The 24,807-nt window shown below is 40.4% G+C and overlaps 1 protein-coding gene across 5 annotated transcripts in view; it reads right to left on the bottom strand.

Annotated features, from left to right (window-relative positions):
* The window catches only part of ADAMTS9 (ADAM metallopeptidase with thrombospondin type 1 motif 9), a 164,128-nt gene that overhangs the window by 113,281 nt on the left and 26,040 nt on the right, over window positions 1–24,807 (bottom strand). For all 5 annotated transcript variants that reach the window (XM_064496342.1, XM_031470683.2, XM_031470686.2 and 2 more), the window contains exons 4-12: window positions 22,855–23,144; window positions 20,515–20,598; window positions 20,299–20,414; window positions 19,037–19,077; window positions 18,806–18,911; window positions 14,563–14,709; window positions 13,196–13,337; window positions 11,464–11,568; window positions 5,274–5,419 (exon numbers count right to left, since the gene is read on the bottom strand). In XM_064496342.1, coding sequence (XP_064352412.1) covers window positions 5,274–5,419; window positions 11,464–11,568; window positions 13,196–13,337; window positions 14,563–14,709; window positions 18,806–18,911; window positions 19,037–19,077; window positions 20,299–20,414; window positions 20,515–20,598; window positions 22,855–23,144 — 1,177 coding nt within the window. The remainder of the gene's footprint in view (window positions 1–5,273; window positions 5,420–11,463; window positions 11,569–13,195; window positions 13,338–14,562; window positions 14,710–18,805; window positions 18,912–19,036; window positions 19,078–20,298; window positions 20,415–20,514; window positions 20,599–22,854; window positions 23,145–24,807) is intronic.

Here is a 24,807-nt window from a genome sequence, read left to right as displayed (position 1 = left end):
CTGACTTCATTTGCATTTTATGTAAAGGCAATTGATATTTTATTAATAAGCATAAGTGTGCCCTTTAGAAACATATGACTTTTTTATAAAAATATCCTAGACAATAGTATTTCTGCCTGATGTGCATATACTGTATAATGGGGAGGGCTTTGGCCAGCTGAACTTACCTTTCAGCATGGAAAAATTCAGGTCATAATTTAGGAATTTAGCTGAATAGAAGTATTTTCATATAACCAAATTCTGAAAATTATAGGAAATGTAGCTTTAAAAAATAACATTAAGCACATTTTCCAATTATTAAGATCCTTTAAAAATACTGCTTGTCAAATAGCGATGGAAATGACTTAAGGAAACTGCTGATTAATTACTATAAAAGTAACTATATTCAGCAGAGGCATGCTGAATCCTTTCAAGCACATGCCTATTAATATGCACAAAGAAAACTTGCGATGCCGCATGGCCAAAGCCACAGAAGAAGTTTTGCAAAGATCATCACAGGTTCATTCCACCCTTTGGTCTGCAAATGGATTTGAAAAGAAATCTCAACATCTATGTTTACTTATAATGAATTGGGGTTAGCACAAGGAACAGATTTCTAGTGATACAAAAGGCAGCCTGACAAGGTAGTGTGTTTGCTATATTTGGAGGGTTGTACTAAGCGGTCTAATGATCGATTATGAAGGACACGGAAAGGCTATTCAAGGATTAGGTGTGGTGGGCTGGGCGATCATTGATAATCCTGCCAAATGGGGCAGTCTATGGGACTGGATCTCTACTCATTCATTAGTTAATGGCTCTCCCACAGCAGCCAGTTCTCAATATTTCAAAAGACAGATTTTTCTCAACTTACAGTGGGGTTGTGTCCTGATAAACCCATTGCACTTTGAAAATATCCTGAGTCGGAAATGCATTTAATACACCTAACCTACTGAACATCGTAGCTTCAGCTAGCGTACCTTTAACACGCGCAGAACATTTATGCTAGCCTACAGTTGGTCAGAATTGTCTAACACAAAGCTTATTTTATAATCAGGTACTGACTATCTCTTATAACTGATTAAACACTACACTGAAAGTGAAAACCAGAAGGGTTGTCTACAGAATGGTTATACGGGGTATCAGATGTTCACCGGCATGATGAGTGGCTGACTGGGAGTTGTGGGGGTCCCCACCACCCAGCATCACTAGAGCATTGTACTGCATATCATCAGCCTGAGAAAAGATCAAAATTCAAAATTTGGAGTACAATTTCTACTGAAAGAGCATCGCGTTTGCACCATCGTAAAGTAAAAAAATCTTAAGTCTAACCACTGTAAGTTGGGGACCATCTGTAAATTCATCCAACTCAGTACCTCAACAAAACTTTGCTGCCATTCTTTACAGCCAGATGAGAGACTTGTTTTCTTAGATGAAACAGACATGTGTTTAGGGTGAGGGTAAGAGCTCAGTGGTAGAGCAGGTGCTTAGCATGTATGAAGTCCTGGGGTTCAATATCCAGTACCTCCAGTGAATAAATAAAGAAACCTAATTACCTCCTCTCAAAAATAAAATTAAAAAAATGAAATAAAAAACAATCAATTGGACATACATTAAAAAAAAGATTAGACATATGTTTATCCTCTCTTGTATAAGATTTCATAAGCAGTTGCTACAGTCAAAGCCTAAAGGGGGAATAATGTAGTTCACAAGCTTGTCTTTTTCTTAACTCTATCAGTTTACTATTATTTGTAAATTTTACCTACCTCCTAATTTAAAAGCAAAAATAGAAGCATGAAAAGAGGGAAATACTTTGCTCTCCTAAAAAACTGGCTTGATTTTTTATTCTGATGGACTATAACAATTCTACAAACCATTTAGTTCCAGCCACCAGGAAGCTCAGAGACAAATTTAAAGCACAAAATAACAAGCATATGGCCCAACGGCCCTGATAATGCATCTTCTATTTACAGTGCTTCATCTTGCTTTGGTACTCTCAGTTATGTTTTTGATGGTTCTGACTTTAAATTTACATGTTTTATTACATGTCTCTTACAGATCAGGTGACCATATAATTAATAGCTTAATCTCGGGCATTTTGAGAATGAAAAAGGGAGATATCAGTAATTTCTCCAGGACAACAGATGTTAACTGGGACTATCCTAACAAACCAGAACACATGCTTATCTGTAGGGCACGGGTCAAAAACGGGCTTAAAAAATAAATAAAACATTTAAAGACAAAATATCAGGGATCCATTCTCATGATGGCGCATCAGTTGAGACCAAAAACTTTTCCGACCAAAGTGAGAAAGCTGATACTTTCAGAAACTTGCTCATCAATTACAGCATAATTCCATAAGCACGGCAGGACTGTTTCTCTTTTTCAGCTTGCATGCTTTCCAGGAAAAAAAAAACAAACTTAAAAATACAGCTTAAAGTATTTGGATGCTAAATAAATACATTCCTGACCCACATGAATACTATGAAAAAATAAGAACAATCCAGTGTTCTTGATAGAGGCATACCGTGGATTCTAAAAATGGAGCTCTTCATTGTATTCTAAGGGCTCTTCAAAGCACTTTGCCAGTGATGGGTGGAGAGGCGTCAGCGGGCAGGGGACAGAGGGTGAGTCGTGTTCCCTCAAATTCCTTGAGAATCAGGACAGCAACTACTTCTGCATCTTACATAATGAACCAACTGTTCTGCAAATTTCTCTGAACAAGCTTTTAAACTGATTGGGATCTGATTTTCCCCTTTCGGTGTCCCCTTCTCCTGTCTAACTGACTCCCCCAGTGCCATCGTAACCTCAGCTTTGAGAGGCAGACTCCCTCCTTCGCTCACAGGGACATCCAAAGTGCAAAGAACTTGGAGGAATTTCAATGAAATGATGTTCGTGCTGACACTCAACGAGGTGGCTTGTATTATTTCAAAACCTTCCATAGCAAACAGCCAGGATGAGGCCCTCTAACTGAAATCTTTAATGATCAGTTCCTAAGTTCTGAATGCGAGGATCTTTGCTTCATTTTGGAGCTCAAGATCTTTTTGTGCTGAGATCTTTAAACGGGGTGACTTTCTTTGTCTGGCCCATTCCAACTACAGAGTGATTTATCTCTTTCCACTTTCCACAGTACTTCTAGAATTGCTCTAAGGCTTAAAACAAACAAACAAACAAAAACCACCAAACATTTCTTCTAAATGGAACATTCTTGAGTCAAAATGTTAAAAGTGCCTACTGTTCACAATATCTACACCCTCATGATAGTAATAGCTTATTATAATAATAATAGTAATTTGGCTCAAGGTAGCCACCAGTTTTCAATTAAAAAAAATTTCAACGTATATGCTGCTAGCTTAAAATGTTTCATTTTAAAACTATAATAATACAAGCAGCTAGGATATATAATTGATTTTAACAAGCAATCTGTGAAACAATATATATAGAATGACCCTTATATTACCTGATATTTACTTCATATAACACATATTACATCTATAATCTTTTTTAAAAGTCTGAAATAATAAAAATAAATTGTTTTTCAGTGGTTATTTCTTGTGGGGAGTAGGAGAGGGTAAGAATAATGATAGTCATTTCTGATATATACTTTTATGTCCGAATTTTTTGAAAGCATGTACTATATTTATATTATTATTTAAAAACTAAGAGATACACATTACTAAATATAAAACAGATAAAACAACAAGGACCTACCGTATAGCATAGGGAACTATATTTAATTTCTTGTAATGAGACTTAATGGTAAAGAAACTGAAAAAAAAAGTATGTATATGTATAACTGAATTGCTTTGCTGTACACCTGAAACTAACATTGTAAACTGACTACACCTCAATAAAAAATAAGAATTAAAGAAAAACTAAAATGAAATGTAGAGTCTATGGAAAAATCTAATGTTTATTAGTTGCTATCCATGGCCACAGTGTTAGTTTTACAGACTAGAGTCCACGTCTTACGGCTCTTTACTTGTCCTTAGAGACTAGTATTAGACTAGTATTTCATGGATGTGAAAAAATGTTGGTGAACAAAAATAAGTAAATAAATTGATCAACATCTGTGATTTGGATTCGACAGAGTATTTATTTAGACCAGGGCTTGCAACAATGGCCTTAAGTATGGCCTTTTTGGTATACATATTTCGGGTTTTCCTTGTAAAAAATATTGGAAGCATTGTCAACAGTAGGCCCTTTGTTACCGGTGAACGATCAGCGGGGCCTGTCACCCACACCTGCTCCAGCACTCTGCAGTGCAGACAGCCTCGTCTACTGCCCTAACCCACTTTGCTCCTGTACCTGCTTGCTTCTCTCTGTGATCCAGTCCACTATCCTCAATGGAGGGTATTAAAAATAAATGAGTACTGCTGAGAAAAACCATTTTACGTAATCCCAGAGCAGTTGATTCTTCAACAGGGTTGTTAGTTTGCATATCTAAAAACTACCTCTAATCTGTGGGGACCTCTGGGGCCCCTCAGCCTATTCAGGTTCAGTGGCCATCACTTCACACATTATTTTTTGTTCCTGTGAACCTTACACATCTTAGATCCACACAAAATTTGATGTCATTCCTTATAAGGTAGATGGTAACTTTTTAAATCTACTTATAAATAGCCTCTCCCCAAACACACGTCTATTGTGATAAGATGCTGGGGAAAAAAAAAACCTGTCGGCTTCATCTCAACATGTTAAGTTTCAACAAGGTATGGCTGGTAGAGACAGCCCAGTCATATTCTGAGAATTATTCAGGAAAGTGATTGTGGGATGGGACCTCAGGAGTCTGGAAAACAGCTAGAATGATTCAAAAGTAAGTCCTGACTTGGGGTTCCAGGTCCCCTTGGGGTCTGCTAATGCCCCCAGTGTGGGTCCGGATATCCTTTTCAGCATTTCAGTAGCTAACTGGAAAAGGTACATTTATCTACAATCTGGAGGGAAATGTCTAATTCCTTTGTTTCCTCCGGAAAATCCATCTGTTCACTTTATTAGCATGCTATCCCAAGCTCTGGCAGGCAGTGAGATATACCTGACTGTCAACACTGTTAAACAGACCCACTGAACCAAAGCATCCACTGTTTAATAGATAAAACTTGTAATAATAAAGGCTCACAGGAGAAGAAAAATAGTACAGAGGGACAGAATTTAGATATCGTTGGTCTAGGCAGTTCTAGACGTCCACCCACTTTCCAATTTGGAAAGAGAGCTTAACTGGCCTCCACCTAAATTATTCCCTTTAGGAATTTTTCAGCCCTGCTATCCCAGCAATGACAGTGATCAGTTCTAGGACTTACTCTGGTCTGTTGCACTCACGAACAGCTGTTTTGATGCCCCCTCCACACGTTCTTGAGCAGGTTCCAAAGTGACTCCAACTTCCCCAGGATCCGTCAGTCACGGGGACCTCCATTTCTTTGGGAACACAAAATCCAAACTTGCAGTGCTGTATTTAATAAGGGGAACAGTGAGGGAGAGCTCGGTGCTTCAGATATTGCAGGACCCGCTGTCCTTTTAAATATACCATACTTTAATCTTTTTTCCATGTGCTGGTTTTGAAAAGCTGTGATTTCATCATCTCTGTGAGTCAAGGACAGTGTAGGGATTTGAATCTCAGACTTAGTGATTTTAGGCTGTGTCTTCCATTTACAACTGGCTTCAATAAAATTGGCCAATGAGCAGTTGGCTGCAGGCTGTCAGGGTAACTCCAATGGCCAGCTTCGAAGTGCTCATTAGCCTACTTGGAAAAATGAGGCGTGGAAATGGGCAGACTGGTTGCAGACAAGGCCAGAATGAGTTATTGGATTTGCATAGCACATCTCCATTAACAAGGCCCAGAGATGTCGTGAGCCTGGTGAAATATAATGCCTTACTGCTCCTCATGGATTTGAAAACCCAATTTTAATTGAATAGGAAAGGAAATAAAAAGCTAGTTATATGATTCCTCTAAACTCACTGTAGCAAAGCACATAGGATGAGACCAAAGCAAAATTGGACACATGACTGAGAGCCCTCAACTTTATTGCTTTTTTGTTACTAATGGTTTCAGAGTCTTCAGCCTGGAGCAGGAAGGAGGCGCGAGGTTTAAAACAAAACAAAACAAAGTAAAACTCCTCAGCAGGACAGAGGAATGGAGAAGTCCATTTCAACCCCTGCCATTGTTGGGGTGTGAGGCCCTGACACAAAGCTGAGGTCACCAAGCCCTGGACAAAGGATGAGGGGCAGCCGTGGCGGCAGGAGGGTGACACCCTGCTCAGATCTCTGAAGCGGAGCTGGTGGTGGCCACTGTGATTTATCCACAGGGAGGATGCAGGCAGGGAGGACACGGGAGGCAAGAGGCAGAGGGCCACCGAGGGCAGGCGGTGGGGGAGCGGGCAGGGAATGGGGACAGATAAGAGGCTGGTGGAGGTCTCAGTTAGAATGGGCAGTCCCAGCAAAGGCTGGTGAACAATCACTTGAAGAGTGCAGTTAGGTTTCCTCTGTTCTGTCCTGCCCTCTTCCTTGTCATTATCCTCTTAGGTATCTGAGGACACGTCCCTTTCCCTGGGTTGTTGGGCTGAGTCTTAAAAGGTGAGGCATCTAAAGAATCCCAAGCAACTCTCTACCCAAGAAATGTGGCTAGAAACGACCACGCCACTCTCTGAAATCATTTTATCATTGTTTTCGCAAAAGTCTTGAATGTTTCTTGGAACATATGCACACCAGATCAATGAGAGAGGCAGCATGGTCTATAGCATCATTCTCCAATAGGGATGTCACAGGAGCCACATATATCACTTAAAAAAAATTTAGCAGCCACGTTAAAAGAGTAAAAAGAAAACTGAAATTAATTTCAATAGCCTTTACTAGCTCAAAATATCTAAGGTGTTTTTATTTCTCTAGGTAAGCAACACAAAATTATAAATGAGATTTTTTCCATATCTTTTTTTTCTCATGCTTGATTTTAACACCTGGTGTGTATTTTTATTCTAGCATATTTCAGTTCAGACTGACGTTTCAAGTGCTCACCCAGTTACATGTGGCCAGTGGCTGCCATATGGGGACAGCACAGGTCTCAGGGGGACAAAGCTTAGCAGGCAAATGGTCTGGTGGTGAGTGGTGGCCATTCTACAAACTAACTCTGCGACCTCATGTGAGTCAGTGAACCCAGCTTCCATAGCTGAAAAGCAGGGACATACCTGACAAACTTGTCTTGAGTATAATACGAGACAATGGATCTAAAGCACCTAGTACACAGCAGAGCACACAGAAGACCCAACTTGAATAAGGTTTGTAATGATAACAGCAAATATTTACACAGTAGATGTTCTAAGCAATATACATATATACATATATATATATAAAATATATATAAACTTACTTAATCCTCACAGCATACTATAAAATAAGTACTATTACCCCCATTTCTACAGAAAAGAAAAATGGAGGCACAGAGGGTTGACACTAAACATCTGGCAAGGGGTCGAGCTTATACTGAAACACAGACAATCTGGCTCCAGAGTGCATCCTCTGAACTGTGACACATGTCACTTCTTAACTGTGAGCAAATGGGAACAATTTTTGACATCTAAATAAGGACTGAAATTTAAAAGCAAGATTAATGAGCTGGTTAGGTGAGGCTGACACTACAAGTCATCTACCCAATATCCATTCCCTCTTTCATCCTTGTTAACAGAATCTATATTTCCCTGGATTCTTATATAGATAGGAATGGTCAAAGAGATGTCAGCAGAATTCACTGGCTAAGATTCCGGGGAAGGTCCTTTTGGCCCTTTGTTCCTTGTCCTTTGGCTTCATTCTGCCTGGAACTCAGAGTTGATAGCTGGAGCTAGAGTAGCTATTTTGCGACCTTGAGGGTAAGGGCCATTTGCATATGATAGTGAAGCAGAAAGAAATTAAGACCTTGCGTCTCTGATGCCTTTTGTGGAGACTCCATAACAGCTCCATGGTCTGCCAACTTCTGACTAATTTGTGTGTGTGTGTGTGTGAGAAGAGAGAGAGAGAGAGAGAGAGAGAGAGAGAGAGAGAGAGAGAGAGAGAGAGAGAGAGAGAGAGAGAGAGAGAGAGCGCGAGCCATATGCTTACACTACTACGATTGAATCTGACCTGAACAAAATTCCTAACTAATATCCAGTTAAGCTTGTAGCTGATGTCCAAATTCAGCCCTCAAATCTTGATACCAGATACACATTTTATAAATTCTACAAAGGAGAACATTCCTATTACTAGTCATGAACTTTAATAATGAGAAGTTGTCTAGAAATACATTTTTTCCTCTTGATTTCTTCACTCTCCTGATCTCTCCATTCTACAGACTCCATGTCCCCAGAGGAACAATCTCCAAGGTGACCATAGTTCTCATTAAGCATTACCATAAACCAGAGCAGAATAAGGGCACAAGCTAGGCAGACTGTTGCCATTCAGCATTGGATTCAAACGTCCTAATATGGTCCCTTTTTAAAAGAAAACCTAATTAAAAACTCATCTGCAAATTAAATATTTCTTACTGACAAAACCATTGATGAGTTTCAAAGGGGAGGGAGTATCTCAGAGGAAGAGAAAAAGGACCTGAGGTGACAGAGGCTGGAAATGAGGACTGTTTGGCAAATATGTCTCAAGATAATCTATTTTATCAGGAAATTGAACAAACAATAATTATATACTGGAAAAGCCATTACATCATAACAAAGCATTACGCGGCTGGTGGAGTCAGAGCCAAAATATAGTCAGCCTTTCCTACAAGTGTTCAGGACCATTTAAATGATATTATATATAAATGCTTTTTTTTTTTTTTAAGAGATTGGAAGAAGGACTCGGAGGTCAATTTTGTTCCAAGGAGGCTTAAAACAAGAGAGTTTCAAACCTTGGATTTACAAACAGGTTAAAATTAAAATGTTAATGGACTTAACAAGAGAACGGAGAAAATAAAGGGACATTAAAGAGTCATTCATCAAAAGCACATTGTGTCAGCAGCCCAAGACAGATGACTGTATCAGGGAGCAGGGCAGAGAGAAGAGAAAGAAAGAAAAAAAATCAACCCAGTAGCGAAGGGAGTTAGAATTTAATAGAGAAAAGGCATATGGCTTTACTGCCAATTCTATGAAAACAAAACAAAACAGAAAAGCACAAAGAACTTCTAAGCCAACATATCCACCATCTTTGGCATTTGTAAAATGCAAATATACTCTTCAAGGGAACAAACACGTGGACATCCGCATCTTTAATACAAGTTTCTAGACTTAGTCACTTTCCTAAAACAAACTAAAAATGTACGTATCATTTTCTCGGCATAGTTTCTTCTCTGAAAGTGTTCTGAGTCTGCCCTTTGAAATGCCCTGATGTCTCCTCTCGCTGAACACACAAGCATACATGGGAAACGTTTTCTGAAAGGTCTCCCGAATGTCCCCATTCCTCAGGTATAAGATTACCCTGCAATCTCTTCTGCTTCTGTTACAAAAACAGAAGATTAAAAGGCACAACAGACAATCCACAAAGTTCTTCTGTGTCCCAGGACTGACTGGGATACCTCAGCACTACGTGGAGCTTGGTAGCCCGCACATGACAATTTTACTAAATAGTATTCACTTCATCTTATTAGGGAGAGTTCTTCTTTGTTAAGGGTTTTCCCAGCAGGAATATGTGTCAGAAATAGACATAGTAGGTGGGCACACCAGACTGACTAAGAACCCTGACACAATACTGGTCATTTTTCTGAGATCAAACAGACTCAATGTAAATAATACAGTTGGCTGGCTCTGACTCAAGCCAACTAACCAAGTTGTCAACTAGATATCATGTCTATTGTCATCTCCCATCAACTGACAGTCGCTGTATGGGTCACTGTGTTTAGAAGGACTCTGAGGCCACATCTTCATTTTGGAAGAATGAGCGAATTCTTGATGGCTGCTGTGGAAACGTGAGAATTATGTCCACACTTAAACCTATGATCCTGTGCAACACACTGAGTTAAACGTTTTGCAAAAAGTGAAAGGTTCTCTCTGGCCAAAGAGATACATTTCTTTTTAAGCTAATGCAAGGTGCAGTGCAGGAGCTGTTATGTCTACGTCCTTATGTAATTTTGGTTAGGTTGCTCCTGGAGGAAGCGGTACTCTCAACTGCTGGAGTCCTAGCCACAGAGAAGTGAGACCAGGAGATGATACAGTCACCAAGCTGGGTCAACGATATCATCATCTTCAGTGTAATTTTTTATTTTTGTATTAGACATGATCCTTTTCAAATAACTTTCTGACCCTCTAGCTCATGTAATTTTATAAAACCACCCTGAGACATGAGTGAATAAACCACTAGTTCTCCTGTTGGACCACCGAAACTTAAAGAGCTCAGTGAGCGGGAGGTGGGGACACTCCTGTGGACCCTGCGGCTCTTCATAGGAAGAAAGCAAAAAAAGGAGTGGGTGGGGGAGGGGCTGGGCTGTGAAGGGACTCTGCCCTGAATGAGCGGAGCGACCTTGGGCAAGTTACTTCTTTCTGTGGTTCCCTACCTATAAAATCAGGGAAGGGACAGTTAAGTTCCTCACCTCTGAGGACCCCATGTTTCCCTGGAAACATTCTGGGGACTATCAATTTCACAAGGTAAAGTGAAAGAACAGAAAATGAGATGGGAACAAAATATTAAAAGTGAGTAAAGTGGATGATGAAAAGAGAAAGAAAGGAAAAAAAAATTTGTGAGGATAACATTAGACTCAGACGGAATCCAGGGATAGTGTGATAGGTAAATGACAGAACACCATCTTCTGTATGGACTGAAAAAAATCAGGTTTGTATTTAAAGCTTTTTGTAACCAAATCACTAATGTAGTACCTTTTATTCTTTATTTAGATGAATACCAGGTGCAAAAGGTTGCATTAACCACACTCATAGTTGTTGCGACATTGTTATCCTTGGACTGTATAAGCAACAGATTTTGTTTGGTTATTAACAAATAAGTGAGAATCATTATAACCAACTTAGATGTGGATTTGGACAGATCCCAGGTGATGTCACAGCGCCTTAAAGGGATCAACACAGGCTGGGAAAAGCCTGGTACCCGAGTAGCGAGCACAGTAAGTTTACTGCCTTTCTATATTTCCTTGATTGTGTAAGATGCTCCACCAACTTCATAACAGACTTCCAATGCCAGCCACCCCAGGAGAAAGAGAGAGAAAGAGGAAAAAGAAACACTACCTGACACGGAATGGATTCATGAATGGAAAAGCAGATAGAGATTTTAGAAATGTTAACATGAGAAAAAGGACGTCTTAAAAACGATGCAGTAATGATAGCCATGTCTCTCGTGTCAGTCTTATGCTAAAATGTAAGTTTTCACAATTTTCAATTCTAAAGTTGAACCTCCTGCCTCAAAAAAGTATTCTGCGCACTGAAATGTACTGTGTTTGTTAACTTATATTCTAAACAATGATGACAGCGCCTACAGCCCAAATCTTGCCCATTTCTGCCCCAAGCCAGAAGGACGGATCAGGGTGCTACTTGCCTTTCCAGGCTCACACTCGGTCCCATCAGCCCAGGGTGTGTGCTGAGTCCGGCAGCCTTTGTGCGCTCCATCCACGTTATTGCACCAGAGTCGTCTACACTGCATCTGCACAATTCAGTTGAATGACAATCAGGGACACGGTGATTAGATGGTAATCGAGCAAGGCAAGGGTTGCTTTCAACGAATGGTTTGCCAGGGACGGGGAGTGTAGACTGGAAAGGGATTTTTTTCTTGGTATGACAAATAATAAAATATTCCAAGGGATACAGAGAGCAGCCCAGGAAACACATTTCTACACCTGGGAGGACTCCCCAGAGGTAACCATCGTCCTCGTGATGCTCACCACTCATCATTCCCACTGCGTTTATTACAAACGTGTAAATATCTACCAGTAACACACAGCGCTTCAGCTTTAAACAGGCAATACTACTGGGCGTTTCAGGATATACAGATACATCCTACAAATTGCTGTTTTCCCCCTAAATACACTTTGTTTTTAGAGTTATCCAAGTTGATCTGTTTAGCTCTATTTCAGGGTACACTTAAAAAAAATCAAGTTTGTTTGTTTGTTTGTTTATTTATTTTTAGTAGAGGCACTGGGGATTGAACTCAGGACCTCGTACACAATAGGCATGCACTCTACCATTGAGCTATACCCTCCCCCCAGGGCACACTTTTTAAAGATAATTTCCCCCTGTGATTAAAATAAACCATGCTCACAGCAGAAAATTTCAGAAGGTATTATTTCTTTTTGAATAGAAAAAAGGATTGAAGCTTCTCTCCTCCTTTTCCATTGAGAACATACTCTAAAACAATTGCTTATCCTGTTATATTAATTTAAAACTATAGCAGGAGCATGTTCCTATGGGTAGCTACATTTCAATTACTGTAAAATATTCCATTAAACAGAGACAATCAAGTCTGCTCAACCTTTGTATTCTTGGGCATTTGGATTACTTCAAATGTTTGCTATCGTGGGTAACAGAGAAATAAATATAATCACGGACACATTTTACTCAAAATTTTTTTGTTATTTCCATGGAATCACTGTACCTCCCCACTTCACCCGGCTATCACTTAAGCCTCTCCCAACAAAACAAGCAAGCAAACATCCCAAGGAGTAGAATGGGGGACCCCACAATAGCCCAGATCTGTTCATCTGCATCCTGAAAACCACTGGGTCATACCATTGGTCCAAATGTCCATGATGCATACATCAAAGTATCACGCACTCGCCAGTTAAGCTACCACCAGAAATGATTTCAAGGCCTAGGTAGTCTGAGGACACAGCTTTGACAAGCTAAAACAGGGAAACAGGTTCGTCTTATGAATTATTGAATCCAGAACACTCCCTATGATAAAAGTCATCTGGACAAGTCAGTGGGAATAAAAGGAGACAAGAAGAGAAAAGGGCTGGCTGAGCTCATTACCAGCTCTGTAACCCTGTCCCCCCTGAGCCTCACTTTCCTACTTAGAAAATGAAGATGCTGATGGCCACTCCCCTTTGGTCCGAGAGTGCAATGAGAATGTGCAGGTGAAGCACCATCCAACACCAAGAGCTAGGAATGTTCAGCCCCATCACCACCTTTACCACCAGCATCAACAGTCAACAGACCATTCACCTTTTCCATGAGTGGTTTATGGTAGAGTGAGAAGCCAACGGAAAACTATGAATTAAAACAAAAAATTCAGAATCCATTTGTGAGGCCAGAAACAGTCCCCAAACACTTACCATATAGGGGCACACCTGAGAACCTGGTCCAAAGATCAGTTCACATTGTTTATTCACGTTGTAAAGGAGGCCTGGCAGTTGGGGAGGCAAAGGGTAGGGTCTGGATTCAGGTTCGTTGAGCAAACACTCGCCGTAACCAGTGCTACAGAAAGCAGAAAAACAAAGATGGTGACGGCGGAGGATGAGATGTGATGGTCAAAGGCTCCAGATGACAGACAAGGCCATTCTGCCATTTTCATGGCAGAGAAGATGGTTCCTTTTTTATACTCGTTTTATTCCTTTCATCCAAACTTGAGTCCAGAAGCTGAAGTTAGATTTTTGGTGTATCCTTGCATGCAGAACCACGGGCTATGCATACAACATAACCAGGAGGAAATATGTACCTGCTCAAGTATTTATCACATTATCGGGGCAATTATCTATTTGTTTTTCACCATCTTTTCCAATAGCGTACAAGCTTCTTAGGGGTAAAGACAGTGCCTTTCTCACCCAAGCATGGGGTCCAATCTATTGCAACAAGTGTTTAGTAAATATTTGCTGGTTAGATGGGTGAGTGAATCAACCACTACAGTAAGAAATACTTTAGATCATCTGGTTGAAAAAAACCCAGCAACCCTCCAGTTATTTGACGTTTCTGCAAACACCTCTTCTGGAAAATTCACACCCGGTGAGTTCTGATTAACAAAACCCCTTCTTCCCTGGGGCTGGAGAAATATACACCCAATGACCTTGGGACAATCACTTAACCTTCTGTACATCTGGGAGAGAGGAGCAATAAATCTGTGACACAGGGATACTGTATAATGTAATTGGATCTTTGAGCAGCCTGGCAGGAAGCTTAAAAAACAAAACAAGAAAAGAAGAGAGGGAAGGAGAGAGAGGGAGGGAAGAAAGAGAGAGACGAAAGAGAACGCTCTCAATTCTATGACATGGAGGTCTGTGCAATTTTCATCCACCCACGTAACATTCTTTGGGTGGGGGGTGTCTCATTCCCCTACCCTTTCCCAATCCAAAATTACTAAGTTAGAAGCACACAAATATTTGCAGTCATCCTTCGCCATGTAATCACATTCCTGGTCCCTCCTCCAATACCTGAACTGATTTCAGAGCTTTACCAAGAACGAAGCAACATTTACATATTCTCTTTAAGATCCCAACCTTTTTTCTTGAGCTCAGTCTGTCATCTTCTAAACTCTGGCGAGGACATGAACTACACAGATGTCTGAGAGTATTTTTCTTTTCCCTCCTCCAAGGAATGTCAACAATAATAACAACTCAAAAGGAATGCTTGACTCTACAGTTTCTTTCCCACAATTAGTTCAGATCCTAGTATGAAGGCTGCGCTCAAAGAAAAGTTCAAATCTTACTCTAAAAATTCAGTGATATATTTTCGACTACACTTTGACCACATCCAGGGGTTGGTGTAGAAGTTCAATGTCGGGGCCATGACGTGCTGGGGGCTCTTGACTCCTTCTTCTTTGCATTTATTGTTGTCATCGTGAGGCATGTTGAACCTATGGCCGAGGAGACAAGGATAACACTGTCAATAAACACAAAGGGCTTGAGCTGTTCTAATTGCTTCGAGGATGCATCTAAGAGAAAAAATTTCAGCGGCTCTTGCATTCCGGGTAAGAATTGGAATCCTGGTGAGCGGAACAAAACTTACCAGAAGATTAAAGGTGGAGAGTAGAATAAAACATACTTCTGACCTAATTTAATGCCAAGTGCCTTTAATGTGTTAAAAAAAAAAAAAAGACGTGGATCGGGCCATTATTCGGTTTCAGTGGACTATCTGGAATTGCAAAGACTTGAACGTGCTGTAGTTGGTGCTAGAATACAGTAGCTGGAATTCCTAATAAGCTCTTAAAGGCCAATTTATACAGTCAAGAATCTGGCAGGTTATGATAACGTTATGCATATCAAGAGTCAGTCAAGTGTCAAAAGTTGAAGCCAAAAGCTTTCTAATAAGAGGCTCACGGTGGCTCTTGGCATCTCCGCCTGTTGGGATCAGGCTGACAGATGATATAACCATGTAAGTATACCATTATAAAGCGATGCAAAGTTCGTGCACAATAAAACCCATTAAGAAAAGCTGCAAGCAAGCACGGAAACCAGAGGCACGCCAATTCACTTGGCTTAACTCGGAGATGGCAAATGGCTTCATGCTTCCTGCCGATGACAATTGATTGGTACTGGCTTCCTGAAAATCTGAGCACAAAAGGATTCTTAAACTAATCCAGGATCCGCCCGAGAAAGGCTCTGATAGAGTGCCAACCTGGGCCTGGGAGGGAACTCGGCAGCAGCATTACTACATGTTTGCCATTCTTGGCTTACCCAGAGGAAGTGGGGGGAAAAGTGATAGGATGCATTTCTCAATCCAGAAACATCAGCTCTACGACCCACTGACCCACACACCCTTCCCAGCTCAGGTTCCCATCCACTGGGGAACAGGCTCACAAGGGCTGACCTCTCTGGGTGACTCTGCCCAATCACAAAATTGATGCATATGATTAATTTGGCACTGAGGGAGGAACCCCCATCACTAGTTCATCTCGAAATACAAACACAAGTGAGTCAGACATAAGTATATAGACTTGCTTCATATGAAAGTAAAAAGCTGGGAATAAAAGTCTGTGAGTTCTAGCTCAATAATTTCTCTTAAGTTTGATTTCCTTTTTCTTTTAAAAATTTGGGCCCCTCAATAATTGCCAGATGGAAAACGTGAGCTGGGAAAACTCAAACTGTCTTGGTTGAACTTAATAGTAGTTGATGTTTAAGAGTCCACTTTCTTAAAAGAATGACTGCCCAGGTTTCTAAATCCCAGCTGCATTGTCAGTGTAATACCTATGTCAACAAACCTAATACCAGCAAAGCATTCAAATCTTCCGTGTTTACTTCTCTCTGGTGCAAAGGAGCTGGTGTTTATTCCCCACCCCATCATGACTTGACAAAACCCAGTTCATTTCATCGTGTACACAAAACTTATTTTCATTCAAGTGTCAGGCACATTTGCTCAGAGCAGGGGTTGCAGAATAATAAATATTCATCTAGCACTTACTGAAAAATAATTACCAAGACTTTCTGAGCATTCACAGCACGCCAGCCAGCGTGTTAGATGCATTAGGTGCTTTATTTCATTTAATGACCTATTTGACCCAATGAGTGGTGTGCTACTGCTATCCCCATTTTACAGAAGAGGAGACTGAGTTGTAGAGAGGTTTAACTATTTGATTAAGGTCACATGGCTACTAAGGTGGCGCAGCTGGGCATGGAGTGTACTTCTCTGTCTGATTCTAAATGTATACAAACTACATTCCCTCCTGGGAGACAAGCTGTGGGAGACTCATCAGGAATCCTGTGTAAGGATTTCTGGATCCAGCAGAGACACAATTACCTCCCAAATTCTCCCTAACTCTTAGATTCTGGGTGTCCATGAAGCAGGGATGAGAAGGGAGAAGCTATTTTCGAAGCATCCAATCATGCTCAACCAACATAAGGTCAGTTGGGTGCATTTCCCCCAGTCGGCTCTTGGGTTTTATATGATCAGAAAGTCACGACTGCAACAACTTACTTTTGAAAAAGTTCATCAGAAAATCTGCTACAAAAGCACAGTAGCAATTTTTTTTTTAAATAAAAGGATTTTCATTTTTCTTAAAATATAAACAAAGCTAACTATATGAGACAAAACATCAAAACAAAACTTAGCTACCAGACTTTGGGTAATTTAATACCTCAAACACAAGAACAAAATAATACCTACCTGGTGGGGATTACAAAGATGAAGGTAGATAATATAAATGAAAGCTCCTAGAGCAATGTCAACAATGTGGCTTTTGTGGGGGGAGATGGTTGTTAACTGTGAATGGAGGCATCCTCTATAGCTAAAAATATTTAGTTTTTGCAATTCAAAATTCTGTCTTTTCTTAAAATGTCAACTTTATTAACTGGCTACCTAAAAGGAGTTTATAAACTCTTTTTGGGAAAAGAATTAATAGGGAATGAATTATATTTATTTAAACAGTATATTTCTGTTAGCCATATTGTGGGGGGAAATGTTAGTGTGTTGACAACACGAACTCTTGCCTTTACATTCCTACCTCTGTAACTCTCCCAATTCCATTCTCTGGGGCTGGAATAGCTGCCCCACTGAAATGCCACCCTCTTCTTCATGGTCAGATCTACACCTCTGATTTAAAGGTCAAAAGTAATTTACTAGATTTCATGTAAAACAAATAGCTGAAAATCCCCCGAAGATTATGTTAAAATAAGTTTGGGAAAACCACGTTAAACAAAACCAACACAGGACTTGTCAGAGCCTTTACTTTATGCCATTTGGGCTTGAGGCTCCAAGCAAGGCTGGACTAATAAAAAAAATTTTACATCACTAGACTATAAAACTCTTTTTTTTCCCCCTGCTATGGGCCATTCTCTTGGAATCAGTGTTAGAGCCCTGTACTTTGGGAAATGCTGGTGGAACCAATAGTTTTCAAACCTAGTTCCAAGAAATCCTGGAGTTTCGTGAAGGTATTTCAGAAACCAAAAGGACAGGGAGGCAGCTGACGAAGCAGGACTCTGGTCTGCCACAGTAGCTTAACTGAAAGTCATGCCTCTTTTATTCTTTAAACATTGGGCATCTGACAATATTTCCTCTGGAGAAAAAAGGAGGGGGTGTGCTCTTAAAATAAGCTTGAAAGGCACTAGTTTTAAAATATGCTCATTATATGTTCAGTTGAATTAGTGATTATCTGTATGTACACCTTGCATAGTACATTGCACATAAAGTGCCTTTGAAAAACATCTGCTGAATGAAAAAGCTTGCTTAATGGATGACGCTATCTCTAAATAAAGTTAGCATTTTACATGCAAATTGACATCCATCTATGTGATACTAATGACATCGTTTGAGAAAATTATTTCAAAAACATTATAAGTAATGTAATCATTCTAGAAAGAAAATAATGCAGATCAAAAATCAGAATAACTCTGAGTAAATTTATACTGTTTCATCCCATGTTCTAACCAAACTGTCTCTAAAGAACAAAAAGGAAAAGCCAGTTTCATAATGACCAGATACTTAGTGACCATAATTAGGTAATATTTTCTTCTCTGTATCTTTGTTCATTTTTTCCCCTGAAAGAGGGCTATCTCTGTTCCCATCTGAATGACAGGCTTGTATAACTAGAATCAGGAATGATCTGGATTTGGGAAAATCGTGTGGCTCCCAGCAATGGTGGAGGACCCTTGTAAACAAAGATGTGAAGTCAGGCAAGTTCTCCAAACTAATATGCTGTCTGCTTCAGTGGATGGGGTAGAAAAGCCTGCCCCTTGCCAGGAGGAAAGGAGCATATTAGATCTTGCCTAGAAGATGTGTACAGTTAAGCCAGAAACATACGAGTTCTGACTGACGAGGATGCACTGCATTTCCTCAGCTTTCCAAAGTTAAAGTCATTTCTCCCACTGAGGTTCCAAGCCCTTCAACCCTGCAACTTTACCATGACTCAAGAAGCACCTTACACCCTCTAAAGTCCAGTGAATGGTCCCTGATGCGAAGGAACGAGAGTTTTTTAGGTCACTCTGAATTAAATGAAAATAAGGAAAAGAAAAACGTACACGTGGCCCAGTTCATGGGCTATTGTAAAAGCCGTACTCAATCCACTATCTTCGCTAATAGAGCAGCTTCTATAGGGATCACAAATGGTTCCCAGTTCAGCCAGACCTATTAGAAGGGGGGAAAAATGAAAAAAACAAAAACAAGGATTTACTTTAAAAAGCAATCATGGCTTGGAAGAAAAACATGTCGTCAACTGTTACAGCCAAAGAGGATACGCACAGCGGACTCACCTAAGGTATCACATTTGTCGTGAGCTCTGCAGATATCCTGTCTGAAAGCAAAGCAGACTTAGGGTCTTGACACCAAAAAGCAAATGTCAATACAAGCAATTATTTTCGAATCTTCCAGGCAGTCACCACAACACCACTTTGGGGAGGGGGCTTTACATAAAACAAATTCACAAAATCAGGGGTTTGCAACTCAAAAGAGTTTGGGAATCATTGACTTACAGATTAAAAGCTACATTGAGAGGTCTCCTTCGGCCAAAGGGGTAGCCAAGATTAAGGGGGCAACCTCTCCAACCAGGACTTATTCCTCAGACCTTGGAGCAAGTGGTTCTAGTTTCTCTTCTTTTCTTTTTCTTTAAATTAGCAGTAAAGTCAGATACAATGTGCCAATGTCTTTTTTTTTTTAATTTTTAAAATGTTTTTTCCTTCCAGTTTATTGAGATATGATTGACATACAGCACTGTATATTTGGGGAGCCGTTAATTAGGTGTTTTGTTTTTTTTTAATGGAGGTACCAGGGATTGAACCCAGGACCTCATGCATGCCAGGCACACAGTCTACCACTGAACTATACCCTTCCCCTCTTAATGAACATTCTGAGAAGGCTCTAAATGCCTTTCCCTTACATTCACTTAAGAGAAAGTGTGACCATCTCAGAGGGGGCTGATGGAAGGCACAGTTGGCCAGCATACCTCTCTGTTGCCCCATGCAGCATTTTAAATACTTTTGAGCTAGAAGCTACCATTCAAAAATTGGGAGATTTCACATTTTCAAAAAAACAAACAAACAAAATCTTTATTTCTGCCTTCTTGCAGAATCACAAAAGCTGGCAACCCTGAATTTATATCCTGCACGGTAACCTGAATGGCAGGTACCTTCTTGGTAAGGGCGTTTACCTTCACTCCTGCCTAACACATTTATCCCCTACTTGGCAGCTATGGGTTGGTGGTTCTCAACCAGGGCTGAGTCTGCCCTCCTGCTATGCACCCTTGAAGGGCATCTGGCAACCTCTGGACAACACTGCTTATTGTCACAATTAAGAGGGGGGCATGCTACTGGTAGGTAGCAGGTAGAGACCAAGGATGCAGCTGACCATCCTGCTGTGCACAGGACAGTCCCCACGACACAGAATTAGCTGGTCCAAAATGTCAATAGTGATGAGGCTGAAAAACTCTGTCGTAAGAGCGGGCTACCAGGAATATATGACCTTATCCCATCAACTTGATGGGAAGCTAGGAGACTGGGGGAATAAGACATCCATATACCTTGTTACAAGAACAGCTGTATCATGCTGGATTCCACCTGGATGGTTCTTTGAATGCTGCCACTGGCAAAAGTTTTTTAATGTTGTCTGGGCATTAAAAGATATGGAAGGTCCTTCCTAGAGACAGAAAAGAATTATGGTTGGTCTGTTGTACCCACGTCAACTAGATATGCCGTTTCGGATACAGATAGAAGAAAGAAGAAAAAAACTTGATTACCTGTTCATTATGAATCACAACTAAGTTCACAATAACAATATTAATTAAATTTCCAATACTTGGGTCTTTATAGATAGAGGCTACCTGCAACCGAGATAAATTTTTCAAAGTTAATTGTGAACTCTGGGTAAGCAATAAGCAATTCACTTCTTATGTTGGGCTTCACTTCTTTTTACGTTTCATGCAACAGATGCATTTTGGAGCTGTGAATTTTCATTCAGTCAGCAAACATTTCTTAAAAGTCTCTGAAAAATTCACAGATGGCAGCTTTAGATAGGAATGAATGCAAACGAGTTTAAATTTCAAGGTGTTTTCCTTGGAAATCACATTGCCATGTACTTAATAGTTCTTTGTGCCAAAACAATGGATATTAATTTTTGATCAAGCTTTTTCATCCCAGTTGGAGTCCCAGATTGCCATTTATGGAATCTCACATTGATCACATGCTTGCTAATTCTGCTGTTCCTCATGTTTACCAACCATTTGTGTTCCCTACAACCTGGTAGACTGTTTTTGTTTTTGTTTAGTTTTTTTCATTATTATTGTCCATGATGAACGCTAACATTCATTAAATGCTTACTGTGGACTAGATCCTTGCTGGAAACTGCATATGCCTTTGCATTTAGTCCCCACAACAAAACTCTGGGCTATTATTATAATCTTTCGTCAATAAATGAGGAAACTGAGGCTCAGAGAAGTTAAGCAACTTGTCCAAGACTAAACAGCCAGGGGTAAGTAGCAGAGCCAGAACTCCCAGCCTAGGTCAATTGCACCCTAAGTCCAGGCTCATCATGAAATTCCTGACAGGTCTGAATTTATGGGGTAGGAATGGAATTAAGTCTGTACCAGGCCTGACTAGGCTTTCTTTTCCCTCTTCCAGGAAACGAGAGAGAGCTGGGCACCTGGATCAGAGCATGGTGAAGGGGGACTGAGGGGGTGTGGAGGAGAGGCAGGTTGGGGTGGAGAGCAGAGGGCATGGTTCCCGGCAGTGAGGGGAAACGCAAGGAGAACCATGGGCCACAGAGAAGGAAGAAGAAACTCCAAATCAATGTTCCCAAATGGATGCTTTTCCCATTAATTTGGGGAATTTATTAGAAGTAGAGTGCCATTCAAATAAATTAGGATGAATTAATAGGAATGCTATATTGAGGCTTAAAGTGAATGAAAGCAGATCATTTGAGCTATTATGGAACAAACTCCAGTATTTCAAGAAAATAGCACTACGTAAAATCATATATGAGAACGCTCCATTTCTGTTTGGAAAAAAGAAAGTATATCCATTCATATTTGCCTAAGAAACATCCAGAGTTGCGCCGTCCAATATGGCTGCCACTTGCCACACTTGGCTACTGAGCACTAGAGATGTGGCCAGTCTGAATGGAAATGTGCTGTGAGTACAAAACAGCTACTGGGTTTGGAAGACTCAGTATGGAAGAAAAGGTAAATAAAAAGTTAAAGTTTTGAAATGATTATATTTGGGTGTAAAATAAAATACCTCATTAAAATTAATTTTACTCATTTCTTCTTTTCCACATGGCTACTAGAAAATTTAGAATGACCTATGTGGCTTGCATTCTGTTCCTAATTGGGCAGTGCTGATTATAAATGTGTGCAAAAAAACTGGTCACAGTGGTTGCCTCTGGGAAGGGACCTGGAGGCCTGGGTAGGGAAGGACACTTAAGTTTTGTCAATAGTCTCTGGTTCTGTTGGATTTGTTTTTAATCATGCAAATTTATTACTTTTCCAATTCCAAATGAGAGCAGAAATATAGAGTGAGAGATTCTTACACCTCACCTTAAGGCTACTTAATTAGAATCCCAGGGAGGGGGACCGAGGCAGGCTGCTATATTTTTAAAAGTCGACCAATGACTCTGATCCACAATCAGGATCCAAAAGTGTTACTGGAGACCCACACCTGGCTGTGCAAGTCCATATGTCAAAGAGCACTGGTTTGGGGAGCTGGACAAGCTAGAGGTCACATGTAGTCTCTAAGCCACCTACTAGCTTACATGACCACGGGCAAGTGACCTAACTCCTCTGAGGCTCAGCTTTCTTATCTACAAAATGGGGATGATAATCCTACCTAGGAGAGTTGCCAGGAGGACTAGAAATGATGCCTTTTAAGTAAGAAGCACATTGTCTAACACAGAGTGAACACTCAAAATTGATAACCCATGACTGTCATTATCAAGAGGCAACCAGTGACTCATCCTATGTTCTCCACTTGCCTGAATGGTTGAAATGCCAGCCCTGAATGGTCCTCCAAAGCACTGGGTGGAAACCCATTCCCCAATGGCACATGTAGGGACATCATAAATCACCTTCTTTGAATGTACTTACAATTGACATTAAAGTTAAAATATAGTGTTGAAGGTTTGCTCCATGGTATAGAACCATTCTGTTGTCTGCCACCACCATCACTTCTACAAACCGTGGATAGGATAAAAAACGTTTTGTTCTTCTGTGGGTCCTCTTTTCCCGTGTGCTGTCTGTCTCGTTACCATAGGCAAAAAGCGCTTTGGTGGCTAGGCTGCTTTTTAATACGGCCACATCTTCAGCCAGGCTGCTCCTTTCTCCCCATTTTCTCGTCCTCATTCTCCTCCTGTCTTTCCTGTGACTATTTTTGTGTTCTGTAAAAAAACCAGAGGGCACACATCACATTTCCAGCCACATCTATTTCCTATGAAGAATCGAATTTGCCACATCTTAAAATGATGCCTCTGTAGTCAAATTACATACAAAATCAAGTTCGGCACGCTCTGGACTCTCCAGGTGAAACTCAATCTGCACCCTCATCTAAATGACTCAGGACTTGAAATTAGTTGCCCTGGAAACTTTCAGAAATGCTCATTTAAGGTATTAGAAAATCAGGCTTGAGTTTAGGGGCAACAATTGCTGATTTTTTTTTCAATTTGGTAACAAAAGTCTGGTTGGGATTTAAGTGGTTCGCTTTCACTGCTCTTTGCCACCGATGGAGTAAGCGCCAACAAAGCAGCTACAGAACTCCAGAGAATGGAAATAGACAAGCTTCGTGTACATCGCTTGTGATACTCAATGAGATACAGTATAGAGGCCCGAGAGGTGGGCTGGCTAATAGACAGTACAAAAGAACTACAGAAAATGCATGACAAGGTATTATTCAATTACCATAGTTAATCATTGTAACACATGAAATGTAACAACAGACTCACTGATATTCAACGCCTCCAAATTTTTAATTAATTTATTTGAGGGCTCAGTTAAGGAAGTAGATTAATCAGAGAGTATGAATAGGGAGTACAATGTCAGAGGAGCTCTCCTCATTTCTGACTCCTGCCTAGGTGCCTCTGGGATTCTACACAATCTTGCAGCTCCAAGTGTGGTCCATGGACCAGCAGCACTGGCGACCCCTGGAAGTGTGTTTAAAATGTACGCTCTCTGGCCCCACTCCAGACCTGATAAATCAGAAGCTTCCTTTTCACATGCTCTCTAAGTGATTCACATTCATGGTAACATTTTGAGAAGCACTGATCTCGAACTTGGTTTGAAGCCTCTATTGCTGGAGAAAATATTCCATTTCAAAGTCCTCAATCACACAATAAACAGAGTAAACATAAAAGTGTCTGCCAAAATACGCTTGGAGTAAAAACAGAATTTAATCACTTACCTCGCCTATCAAATCATAAATGGGTTTTAAAGCTTTAATGTCGCTAGTCTGTCGTCAAAACAGGGCAACAGAACTACACAACTAAAGAAGTATGCCTTCCTAAACACAAGATACAGAATTCATGACACCAGCAATAACAACAACAAAGAATTTAAACTATAAGTGGTTTCATATTTGAAGGGCTCAAATATTTAACCATTGTAACCTATTGCTAAAACAATCGATTGGGCCAGGATGTGTCTTTTGCCCAAGCTGAGTGTTTTAGCAGCTGTTAAAATAGTGAAATCGGCCCAAACCGTCAAACAAGTCCTATGTGGTGCAGTTATAGTTAACATGACTAGCCCAGAGCCTGGTACGTGGTAGGATTCAACATTAGATTATTTTTCTTCCAGTCTCTCTTTCAAGACTATTCACACATGCATCTCTATGCCATATGGGTAATTAGGCTGTTGTTCCATTTTTAAATCACCAGTGATTACAGAATAGATACTAATCAAGCACTACATATGTGCCAGATACTGAACTAGGCTCTTTTAAGTATGCCATCTCATATGTAATCTTGTTACGTTATCTCATTCCTCTCAGACTCAGAAAACTACCTCTATTTTACAAATGAGGAAAATAAGTTTCAAAGTGATTGACCAACT

The sequence above is a fragment of the Camelus dromedarius genome, chromosome 17 (genome assembly GCF_036321535.1).
Source record: "Camelus dromedarius isolate mCamDro1 chromosome 17, mCamDro1.pat, whole genome shotgun sequence".
Lineage (NCBI taxonomy): Eukaryota > Metazoa > Chordata > Mammalia > Artiodactyla > Camelidae > Camelus > Camelus dromedarius.
The sequence above is the reverse complement of the archived record's forward strand: the minus strand, read 5'-3'. Positions and strand labels throughout refer to the sequence as shown.